General features: G+C 29.9%; 1 protein-coding gene across 2 annotated transcripts; it reads right to left on the reverse strand.

The window, feature by feature from the left end:
- Positions 1-6,214: 6,214 nt before the first annotated feature.
- LOC116012384 lies at positions 6,215-8,747 on the reverse strand. 2 transcript variants are annotated; one of them, XM_031251908.1, is made up of 5 exons: positions 8,394-8,747; positions 7,965-8,264; positions 7,524-7,884; positions 6,989-7,096; positions 6,215-6,872 (listed from the first exon to the last, which is right to left on the reverse strand). In XM_031251908.1, the coding sequence occupies exons 1-5, from the start codon at positions 8,673-8,675 to the stop codon at positions 6,760-6,762; spliced, it is 1,164 nt and encodes a 387-aa protein (XP_031107768.1). In that variant the 5' UTR covers positions 8,676-8,747; the 3' UTR covers positions 6,215-6,759. The 2 variants fall into 2 exon arrangements, with proteins under 2 accessions (XP_031107768.1, XP_031107767.1); XM_031251907.1 differs by having other exon boundaries at positions 7,965-8,270.
- Between the last annotated feature and the right edge of the window lie 4,611 nt (positions 8,748-13,358).

Below are 13,358 nucleotides of genomic sequence, written 5' to 3' on the forward strand. Positions count from 1 at the left end.
GTATCTTTGTCCGTGCGTTGCACGGAATAGATTTGTTATAATATTTTAAAAATATTTGTATCGATATACAATTATATAAATTATAACATTGAATATTATATAGCGCAATTGATGAAATTGGTTGGATCGATTATGTTTTATGATGTTTTTCTTGCTTGAATTATAACAAATAATTGTCCAATTACCCGTGCGATGCATGGATAATTTTTTTAATTATATATTGAGATAATAAAAATAAAGATGAAATTATAAAAAATTCTAATATTGAACGTGTACATTTATTTGATTATAAGATTACTGCAAAAGTATTACTCAATTAATTGAATAATATATGATTTGTTTGTCTACAATTATCTTAAGAAGATCTATAAGTAATATGACTTATGTAATTATATTATTACTAAAATAAATATGGGAAAAATGAGAAAATAATTTAATTATGGTTATTATAAAAATAAATTCAACGATCAATGTTTAGCTTAATTACCATAATAATTATTAGCTAATTATTATTAGTCAACCACACTTATATATGTGTAATTATACTTTTATACTTTAAGTATATTCATTTTCACCATATTGCATTTAGTTTTATCTTCCTCCTCTATATTTGAATGAATATTGCATTTAGTTTTATCTTCCTCCTCTATATTTGAATGAATTAATTTTGATTATTATAAAAATCTAACTATATTTGAATGAATTAATTTTGATTATTATAAAAATCTAAAACCCATGTCAAATTAATTTTTTTAAAGTTTAAATAACTTAAAGTTTTCAAAAGGAAAGTATAATTATTTTTTATTAAATTTAAAAATAATTTTTATTCAATTAGTAATATCATTTTCCTTTTCCGATAAATGATTTTACTTTTATTAATAGTGTTGATACGTGAATATAACAACGATATTACCAATTAATAGATATTAGTTAATTTCCATTTTACATTTTCTTACCAAATAAGCTTTATTAATTATTTAACCAATAAAATATTTAATTAATTGACTACAAAAGCTTGGGCGGGAAAAATGAAATAGGGGGATTTTACTTTTATATATAGTATAGATAGCATAGATAATACGTGTAAGTTTAATTTTGTTTAATTATTGATGTAATATGTGTACCTTTAATTTCCTTTAATTATGTCGTAATATGTGTACCACTAATTTCAATTCCTTAATTGATTACATAAATCTATAGTATGGCAAGCTATATTTTGGCAAGTATAAAAATAGTTTAATAAAAGTATAATGTGTGAATTAATTTCTTAATTACTATAGTTAAAGATTTTATTCAAAAGTAACTATTAGCATAACTTTATGTGTAATAATATGTGAATTTGAATAATTTGCATAATTGTATGGACACAATAATTTGTAAATTAGCGTAATAATCTGTGAATTGGAACAATTATCATAATTTTTTAAATATCCTTTAATTATGATGGACTTAATAGGTGTATTATCAATTTCCTTAATTGATTATATTTTTTTGAAAAGTCCTTAATTGATTATATAAAAATATAAAATTTAAATAACGGAAAATATTAATTCATTTATTTCTATAATTTTTCAAAAAGTAATAAAAGGAAGTGAATGGGCAATTGATATTATTTGAAGTGAAAAAAAATCATCATAGGAAGGAATTCTCAATGTTTAATTATACCATAATAAATTTAGATGTTAAATACAATTGGTAATTACCATGGGTTATTTAGATGGTATGGTAATTACCTATATATATTACCTAAATAAACAGATTAACATATGGATCAACATTATAAAAAAATTGATGAAGCCTTAAGATATATTAGGAAAAGTATCAATTAATTAAAATATGATATATAGTACTAAAAAATTAAAATATGACAAAAGAAATTATATTAGAAAATTGATTAGCTAGTATCAATCCTGCTAATTTTTCGTAATACTATATTTGTAATTACTGTTATAACATATTTAATAGAAAAATTTAATTAGGAACTTATATTAAGCATTTTGGATTATTATTATATTATTATTAATATTATGAAAATTATATTAGAAAAATTATATTCGGAAATTATATTAAGAATTCTGAATTATTTAGTATTGTTATTATTATTATTATTATTATTATTATTATTATTAGTATTGTTATTATTATTATTATTATTATTATTATTATTATTAGTATTGTTATTATTATTATTATTATTATTATTATTATTATTATTATTATTATTATTATTATTATTATTATTATTATTATTATTATTATTATGATCATTATTATTATTATTATTATTATTATTATTATTATTATGATCTTAACAGCATCAGTATTATATTAATGTATAAATTTTATATTATTATTATTATCAGTATTATATTAATGTATAAATTTTATATTATTATTATTATTCATGCAATAGATCCACCTCATTATACCAAGAGGATTATTATTTTTATCCTATCCCAAAACCATAATAATATGCAAGAGTATAAGTTTATCCTATCCCAAAACCATAATAATATGCAAGAGTATAAGATAAACTTTTCAAAAGAAACACAACTTATGCAAGAGTATAAGATAAACTTTTCAAAAGAAACACAACTAAGGGATAAGTATAAGATAAACTTTTCAAAAGAAACACAACTAAGGGATATAAATAGCAAGTAATTTTAATACAATATATTTATAACAACAACCAAACCAAATTAAAAAAGAAAATACATAGAAACTTCTCCATAAATTAAAAAAATAACTTTTAGAGATAGAAAAATATGTAATTTTACCACTGCATAATTGTAACAACAACTGAATTGAACCTTTGCACGCCATTTGCTCCTCATCCATTGCCCTTCCTGATCTAATTGCTGATACGGGTGGTAAAAGCACTCAACAATCTTCATCAGTTATTCTACACCCAAAAACCCCAATATATAATTCAAGGCCTTGAATCACGTTTACCTTTTTCCAATCCACTCTCTCGTAGTCAACAAAATCTTTCTTCGACTTCACTTGCGGGGAAGAATATAGTATGCTCTTTCTCCTCTTCCTCCGCTAACCCCTCTCATTTACCCTAGATGACACCGGTGAATGTTTGCGATTTACCGGTGCCGGCAACTACGCATAAAAAATCGTCTTTTTCAACCGATTCAAGTAGGTCGGTGCAGTAGCTTTCTCAGAGAAGCTAGATGGGGCTTCGTTATCGCTAGGAAATGGTATATCATCACCAAATTGAATTACAAAAAATTTCAAAACAATTGTTAACACGAAATCATAAACTAAACAATGAAAGGAAGAACAACAAAGCATAACCATGAATCTAAAGAAAGAAACCAAAAGATTTTTCACTTACTCTTGAGTCTTGAGCTTGTCCATCAGAGTTGTGATCGGAAACCTACGAAACGAATGCCAACTTTGCCGAGTTCATAAGTTGTGAGGGAGCAATCTCTCATGCTCGGAACTTATATGAAAGAAATTGGATTATGGCAATAAATTTTATAGAAATATATAAATGGTTAATTAATAAAATAACCATATATATATTTGGTTTTACTAAAATAATTCCCGTGGTATTATGGAATAAAATTAGGAAGAATGCTATTGGAGTAGATGTTTTAATTTTCTTGGGAATAAATTTTATGGAAATATATATTGTTAATTAATAAAATAACCATATATATATATTTGGATTTACTAAAATAATTCTCGTGTGATTATGGCATATAATTTTACTAAAATAATTCTAGTGTGATTATGGCATATATATCACACCAATTATATAATCAATTATTCAATCAGCAATTAATATATTACAATTATTCAATCACCAACATTTAACCATAATAAATTAATAATAAATTAATAATTAATAAATTAAATGAATAAATAAATATTATAACTGAATTTACATATATACCACTAACTTTGGGCGGGAAAGTTTAGAATGAGGATAATGATTTTATATATAGATAGATTACGATGTTTTCAATAAAAAAAAAATAATAATAAATTACGATCATTCAGCGATCTTTAATTAGTATACTCTCACAGTGACATGTCAACATATTTCATTCTGTCTAGTAGTTTTATAGTTCTGATTTAGTTAATAAAGTTTGTCCAAAATTAATTCAAAATTTAATTATACCATCAATTAAAATTACATTAAACCCCATCAGCAACGGTGGGAAATGGAGAAACCGTTTCGAAATCACAACCCATTCAAAAAGAAAACCCCAGCACTGACGTCAGCGTGGGACCCAATGTCCATTTAATCCCCATCTCCTTCGCCCGGAAGCTATNAGAGTATAAGATAAACTTTTCAAAAGAAACACAACTAAGGGATATAAATAGCAAGTAATTTTAATACAATATATTTATAACAACAACCAAACCAAATTAAAAAAGAAAATACATAGAAACTTCTCCATAAATTAAAAAAATAACTTTTAGAGATAGAAAAATATGTAATTTTACCACTGCATAATTGTAACAACAACTGAATTGAACCTTTGCACGCCATTTGCTCCTCATCCATTGCCCTTCCTGATCTAATTGCTGATACGGGTGGTAAAAGCACTCAACAATCTTCATCAGTTATTCTACACCCAAAAACCCCAATATATAATTCAAGGCCTTGAATCACGTTTACCTTTTTCCAATCCACTCTCTCGTAGTCAACAAAATCTTTCTTCGACTTCACTTGCGGGGAAGAATATAGTATGCTCTTTCTCCTCTTCCTCCGCTAACCCCTCTCATTTACCCTAGATGACACCGGTGAATGTTTGCGATTTACCGGTGCCGGCAACTACGCATAAAAAATCGTCTTTTTCAACCGATTCAAGTAGGTCGGTGCAGTAGCTTTCTCAGAGAAGCTAGATGGGGCTTCGTTATCGCTAGGAAATGGTATATCATCACCAAATTGAATTACAAAAAATTTCAAAACAATTGTTAACACGAAATCATAAACTAAACAATGAAAGGAAGAACAACAAAGCATAACCATGAATCTAAAGAAAGAAACCAAAAGATTTTTCACTTACTCTTGAGTCTTGAGCTTGTCCATCAGAGTTGTGATCGGAAACCTACGAAACGAATGCCAACTTTGCCGAGTTCATAAGTTGTGAGGGAGCAATCTCTCATGCTCGGAACTTATATGAAAGAAATTGGATTATGGCAATAAATTTTATAGAAATATATAAATGGTTAATTAATAAAATAACCATATATATATTTGGTTTTACTAAAATAATTCCCGTGGTATTATGGAATAAAATTAGGAAGAATGCTATTGGAGTAGATGTTTTAATTTTCTTGGGAATAAATTTTATGGAAATATATATTGTTAATTAATAAAATAACCATATATATATATTTGGATTTACTAAAATAATTCTCGTGTGATTATGGCATATAATTTTACTAAAATAATTCTAGTGTGATTATGGCATATATATCACACCAATTATATAATCAATTATTCAATCAGCAATTAATATATTACAATTATTCAATCACCAACATTTAACCATAATAAATTAATAATAAATTAATAATTAATAAATTAAATGAATAAATAAATATTATAACTGAATTTACATATATACCACTAACTTTGGGCGGGAAAGTTTAGAATGAGGATAATGATTTTATATATAGATAGATTACGATGTTTTCAATAAAAAAAAAATAATAATAAATTACGATCATTCAGCGATCTTTAATTAGTATACTCTCACAGTGACATGTCAACATATTTCATTCTGTCTAGTAGTTTTATAGTTCTGATTTAGTTAATAAAGTTTGTCCAAAATTAATTCAAAATTTAATTATACCATCAATTAAAATTACATTAAACCCCATCAGCAACGGTGGGAAATGGAGAAACCGTTTCGAAATCACAACCCATTCAAAAAGAAAACCCCAGCACTGACGTCAGCGTGGGACCCAATGTCCATTTAATCCCCATCTCCTTCGCCCGGAAGCTATCACCACCCCCCTTTATTTATTCCTTTACCTCCTTTTCGGATATTTACTCACTTTTTCCCCCTTTTTCTAAATTAAAAAAATAAATTTATTTACTAAAATATCAAGTTTATCAACTAACTCACATAAACTTTCCCTGCTGTTGGGCCCCACCTGTGCAACATCCCCCAATTTTCCTTTTTTTTTTTGTGAAAAAATAACATTAATCATGAAAAAACGAAATTATTAAACTACACAATTATTTATATTTTATATATTATATATTCCGAAACAAGAAGAAATTATGCAGAAATCTTAAATGCAGACAACTAAACATTGCTAGCTTTTCTTTATTACAATAGTGATAATAGAATGAGTTTTACAATGAGGGGAAGGGAGGGCTGCATAATCATCATTTTCTTCTTCTTCATTTCTTCTTGTTTCTTTAACAGCCTTTTCTTCAATGCAGTCCCAGCCATGGCAAAAACAACCCCAGAAACCCATATTTTAAGAACACTTATTTTACAGCAACAAAAACCACCCATTTTTCCAGTTTTTTTCTTCTGCTATCATCTTCTTCCTCCTTCAAAACACACACATATATGTAATATAATATATTTATATATACTTGAAACAAAACCCTATTGAGAAAATTTTGGTTTATTCCTTCCTGCATCAATAATTTCTAGAAAACTTAAACCAAACACCTGCTTCTGCTCCTTATACTTCCTACTTTCATGCACTACTTCTCTACCCACCATTTCTAACAGCAAAAGCTCCTTCGAGAACGAAGGAGATTTGCAGAGGTCAGTAAGTCCATTCGGGAGGGAGACGAAGCTCGGGACTGATTGAAACATCGGGGGTCAAATTCCTCATCCGTTGCGCTAGCAATGTAGCATTCCTCCTTGCAATCAACAAATCTGCAGCCAAACATTCTGAAACCTTAATCCTGTCTTAAATAGTAGAACAGAGGCAGAGATTCCATGGAAGAATAGTAAATAGTGAATGGTAAACAGTAAGAGTTGGGAGTTTATACCTAGAGGATTCATCTGAGGTTGAGCTAAACCATTGAAGCCTTCAAAGGACTCAAAGCTCGGGTTCACACCACTAACAGCCTTGGTCAAATTCAGAGCAGCAGAACGCCCTGTTTTACAATAAACAGAAACAGAGCACCATCATTAATTTCCCAGAAAACAGTGTTTGTTCTTAAGTAATCAGACACAATAATGAGACGGCAACGTGAAAAGGAAGATAATAAGATATTCCATATTGATATATTGATTAAACATCATTCTGCTGTCTAGCCAATTGCAGAAGGGCGGTGGATATAACCTATTTGAGTGAAAAGAAAGCGTAAAAACTGCAAGGAAAAAAAAAAAAAAAAAAAGGGGGGGGGGGGGAGAAATTTTCCGCCATTTTTAGCCATAAATCACGCCCTGTCAATCTTTATCTTCCGAGTTAAGGAACAAATGAACTAATACAAGATGAATATGGACAAAAATAAATAAAAACAAATATTAGGTTAAAATGGAGGACAACTCGAACACGATAAACTGTAAAACAGAAACTACCTGTCGTTTTGCGTGAATCGGAGGGAGGTTTTGTAGTATTACAGCCATATCTCCGGGGAATGAACACGCCAGTGCCGGAACACTCGCGTTTCATCCCCCCACCGCTAGATCCGCCGGGAAACACCGTTCTGGTGGCCGGACCACCGTAGTGGTTTTGTTGCAGGAGTTGCAGAGAGTGCAATGCAGCAGACTGAGCCGAACCTCCCAGCACTGTTCTCCCACGGCTGCCGTTTTCCGCATACCCCGACCCGACCCGGGTCTGATACAGCTGTCGTGCTCCGAGCCAACCGGGGCTCACTTTCTGGCCCCACATTTCAGAGCTCTGGTGAGGCATCATTTGAGTTCCTCTAGCTTGATGGAACTGAAATGGAAAATTTATGAGACAATCAAACATGGAAAAAGGAGGGGAGGAACAAAACAACACTGGAAGAAATGGCTTACGGGGCTAATGCGAACGCCGGAGACAGAGTTGTTAATGAGATTCGCCGGCGGTAGATCAGGAAGGGAGCGGTTTTTGGCGGTGGATCCATCGCCGGCGGTCATTTTCAGCCTGTCAATGTTACCGACATCTTGGAATAACAGATCCCATGCGTCGCTTTCAGCTCCCAGAGGAGTAGTAGGGGGAGAAGAAACCAGAGAAGGCCCATTCGGGCTACCATTGCTGGACCCGGAGCTCCGACCGGTCCAGCTCCCCACCTGCGCCAGCGTGGACTGCGGCGATCGTGACAGCACAAAACCCTTCTGCGTCTCCAACACACAAAAAATCACTCAGAACAAACACAAACACTTCCATTCTCAATAAATTGAAGACGAAAATCACAAATAAAACCTAAAAAATATTAAATAAAATAAAATAAGCAGACGAACTACCTCCATATGATGGAGACTACGCGCGGACTTGTCAGCTTCCTCGATGAACGTCTGGCAAAACCGACGAGTTAACCCGGCGAGGAAGTCCTCCTCGTCGCTCTCGTTCTCGCCGGAGTCCACCGGAGAGGAGCACAAATCAGGGGAGAACTCAGACGGGAAAACCAGATTCGAGCGGGGTAGAGACTTGGCAGCGGAGCTCTCGAAGTAATAAGGATCCATCAGCATATCATCGCCGGTGAGAAACTCCGGCGGGAGCCAAAACTCCGTTTGTTTTCCGGCCATCTCAGATTAAATTTGAAATATAGAAACAGAGGATGTATGTATATGTCTGGGGAAGAGGTTGCTGGTTGGGGAAGAAATCAGAAATGTATGCGTTATTAAATAAAGAAAAAGAAAATCTACGGAATTTAATATTTAAATTTATTTTTTTAAAAAATTTTAGAAGGTGGGGCCCAAAGGGAATAGAGAGAGAAAATCGGTGCTGCTGCGCCGTGCGGTGCGGATAGGGAGTGGGGAAGTGGGAGGGAAGAATGTTGAGTTGGACAAAGATAGCTTTTAATGAGTTTCCTTGCAACTTAAATTTCAAATATATCAAATCTAATGTCATTTCAAGGGCAATATTGTAATTTCACTAAATATTAGAGTTGTCAAAACGAGCACACTAATTGTTATTGATGGTTAAAATTAACCGGGATTAGGGTTCGGAGTTTATGTTAATGTATGTAGACGGGGATGAGTATAACACGAGAGAAGTTACATTGTTTGAATGTGAATGAGATCGAACCGTTGGACAGCTCTGACCTGTATAATGAGTGAATGATGCGTAATATATGAGTTGTGAGATGCCCCTAATAAATGGATGGTCAAATGTACGTATATTGGATAAAAGTGATACAGGTCACGATCACGTTATGCATGAGAAATTGCGTGTTGTTCTTTTTGTTGATTGACATGATCGGTAAATTACATGGCATGTTACATTGCGTTTCAATATAACGTGCATCTTTCATAACCGGTTTAGCAATTACCCAATCGACCAATTGTAGGTCAAGGCCAGCAAGATCTTTGTCAAGTTCTTTACATTTGGAATTCAAATAAAGTTCTCAAGCAACAAATTTTGGGTTAGAAATGTTAGGCATACCATTAAGAATTGAATTTGTTTCGTTACATGCCAAGACCTTGCGGTCTAGTGGCACTCGGTTTTACTCACATATGGAATGAATTTCATAACAGAGATACTCGAAAAAGAACTTGTTTCCTTACACAATAATATACGGAGTAACATAATTTAATTACTTTTAAAATATAATAAGTCGCATTTTATATTCATTTTCTTGCTTTTTCAATAAAATTCGGAAATATAGTAAAAATTTTGTCTCTAGCAACTATATTTTATCATTTTCCGTTTTGAAGCAATATGTTATAAATTCAGCCAGATAATAATATAAATAAAAATATTATTGTTTTTTGCTATTTTGGTTTATATATATTTGCTCACTATGGAAAACTGATAAACAAAAAACAAATGCAAATTTTTAAATATAATTATTTGAAAGATCATTTATAAATCCATATATAGGTTATGAAGCACTCACTGCAATTACATTGAAAACAAAATTAAATGACCATGATATTTAGTCTGCTAAATAAAAAAATATATATTTTTAATGTAAATACTACTCCGTATTTAATAAGGAACCATGTCATGTGGAAATATTAATTTGACATTATTTTTGTCTTATTTTCCATTGTTTTATCTCGAATCTCAATCGAACTTGTATGTCAAGTTCTTTCAATATTCATTTCATTTACAATTTTAGAAATGATTTTTTGTCCTTTTTTTTTAATGAAAAAAGCAAGCGTAAAAAATTTCATTATTAGAAAATAAAGTGTTCACTATGAAAGAAGGGGAACATCAAATCAAACAACACAATCAGACAATGAATTGATTTCCCTGACAAGCAAATGGGCGACCTGATTCGCTGATATATTATAACAATGCGAATTTTTTAATAGTAAAAGATATGTACATTTTGTAATTTAATAAATTCGAATATATTTATTACTATTTTTGGTATTTGACATTATGATTGCACTATAAAATTTCTAATAAATGTGATGTAAATTTAACATCACAATAATTATTTTTAACGAGTCAATAAATGTTGTTATATTTTCGAAAAGTGATAATTGCTTTAAAATTTTTAACATAATATACCTCAAAAATCTTTAATTTATAATATGAAACCTTTAAAATTTGATAATTTTACAAAAGTATATAGACAGATACTACATGTAACAGGTTCAATAGTATTCAAAATAAAAAAAAAATAAAAAAAATAAAACTCAACTTTTTAACTAACCAAAATAAATTCATAAGATTTGATGTGTTAGCCGCTGTTTGGTAGATGATTCGAATATGTAAGTTTGTTGAGACATATTGTGAATTACCGCCTCCACTGATCTCTTACGCAGGAACAGGGAAGGAACAAACTTATTAAAAAATTCATTTCTCTTGTTCATAACGTTTTCGTTTAAGTCACATTTTTGTTGAAGGCAACACCGACTTTTTTGAGTGAAATATGTTACTTTTGGTAATTATTTTTGGCATTTTTGTCTTATACACTCGTTTAATGTATACAATATTGTTTTTATTTATGAGCTTATACTGATTTATCTCATTGTGTTCTGTTGTAAGTTAGGGACTTATAACCACAAGGCAAAATTCACCTACAATGCACTTTTGAATTGTAACGGTGAGCTTTTTTTACAAATAAAAATAATACTATTTTCAATCAAAAAATACTATTTTCTTGAGCAAATACACATTTGTAAGAATACTTAGTAAATTAATTACGCCATATATAACTTGCCCCTTAAATGTAATAGTCCGTATAAACAAAATGTACAGATAGCATTAGCATTTTAAAAAATCTGTTTAAATTGTACTCCGTATCTATACTATTAATAAAAATAATATCCTCAGTTTTAACTTCCCGCCCAAAACAGACCTATAATATTATGGTTTGCGTAATATTGTAAAATATGGTAATACAATTCCTATCCCTAATACAATTGTAAATTCAAATAAAATTCCTAATAAAATATATTCTTCCCTACGTTCCTATTCGTAATACAATTATAGACTAGAATTACTAATGGTAATAATTCAGTATATATATTTCTCTACAATGCAATCTATACTATTAATAAAAAAAAATATCCTCAGTTTTAACTTCCCGCCCAAAACAAACCTATAATATTTTGGTGTGAGTAATATTGTATAATATGGTAATACAATTCCTATCCCTAATACAATTGTAAATTCAAATAGAATTCCTAATATTATGGTTTGCGTAATATTGTTAAATATGGTAATACAATTTCTATCCCTAATACAATTGTAAATTCAAATAGAATTCCTAATAAAATATATTCTTCCCTACGTTCCTATTCGTAATACAATTCTATACTAGAATTACTAATGGTAATAATTCAGTATATATATTTCTCTGCAATGCAATCTATACTATTAATAAAAACAATATCCTCAGTTTTAACTTCCCTCCCAAAATAGACCTATAATATTATGGTTTGCGTAATATTGTAAAATATGGTAATACAATTCCTATCCCTAATACAATTGTAAATTCAAATAGAATTCCTAATATTATGGTTTGCGTAATCTTTATATATATAAAAACAAAATCCTCCAAAACGAAATATTCCTTCCCGCCCAAAATATTGTACATTAAAACAATTAAAATAATAGAATAATATTAAAACAATACAATTCCTATACTACAATTCCAATACAATTCGTATAAACAATAGAATAATATTAAAACAATACAATTCCTATACTACAATTCAAATACAATTCGTATAAACAATAGAATAATATTAAAACAATACAATTCCTATACTACAATTCCAATACAATTCATATCAAATAAATCTGTTATTAAAACACGAAATCCAATACTACGTACAGAATAATATTAAAACAATACAATTCCTATACTACAATTCCAATACAATTCGTATAAATAATAGAATAATATTAAAACAATACAATTCCTTTACTACAATTCCAATACAATTCGTATCAAATAAACCTGCTATTAAAACACGAAATCCAATACTACAAAATGAAGTCTACTATTCTACAATTCCTATACTACAATTCCAATACAATTTGTATACTACAATTTCTCTACAATTCCTATACTACGATTCCTCCGTCAATTCGTATTATAAATACATTCATCAATTATAAATTTTATAACCTACTCACACAAATCGAAATAGTAAAACGATATTGTCACGCAACTCTTTCAACAATATTGTTCTTTCACTAATGGGGTCTGTTTTTGTCTCTGCTTCCGACCTATCTCCCAATACGAGAAGGAGTTGTATTAGACTCCGGCTAATGCGTTGTTATTTGTCAAGGGAATATCCACATTCCACAATCAACCAACACATACTGGAGTGCTTACTCCATGACTCCCACGTAAATGCTATTAAGTTTAAAAGTGTATATAAATTAGGGAGAGCAGATTGTGACTATATCGTGGCCGAATTTTGTTCTATGAATTAGAGGAAAAAAGGTTGTGTAAATTTTGCGGTGGTTGGCATTTTATAGTGAACACTGTAGCCATATTTAATATTTGTACCTGGAGAGCATTACAATATTTTTTTTTCTTTCTTCAGAGAACTTGTATCAATTTACAAATTCCTAAAGAGTTTGTGGTTAAGTTCAAGAAACATTGAAGGCTCCCGGAGGAGTGGATAGCAATATGCTAAATTGCTAATTGGTAAATTCTTCTTTAAATCTTATTCTATAGTAGATGTGTTTTTATTTCTTTTTGTTATACTAAATTTCTAATAGTATACATTCATGAATGCCAATTTTAAATCTTTTGTCAAGAAACATTTTATCAGACCAAAATAATATTAAATATA

This window comes from Ipomoea triloba, chromosome 3, assembly GCF_003576645.1.
Source record: "Ipomoea triloba cultivar NCNSP0323 chromosome 3, ASM357664v1".
Lineage (NCBI taxonomy): Eukaryota > Viridiplantae > Streptophyta > Magnoliopsida > Solanales > Convolvulaceae > Ipomoea > Ipomoea triloba.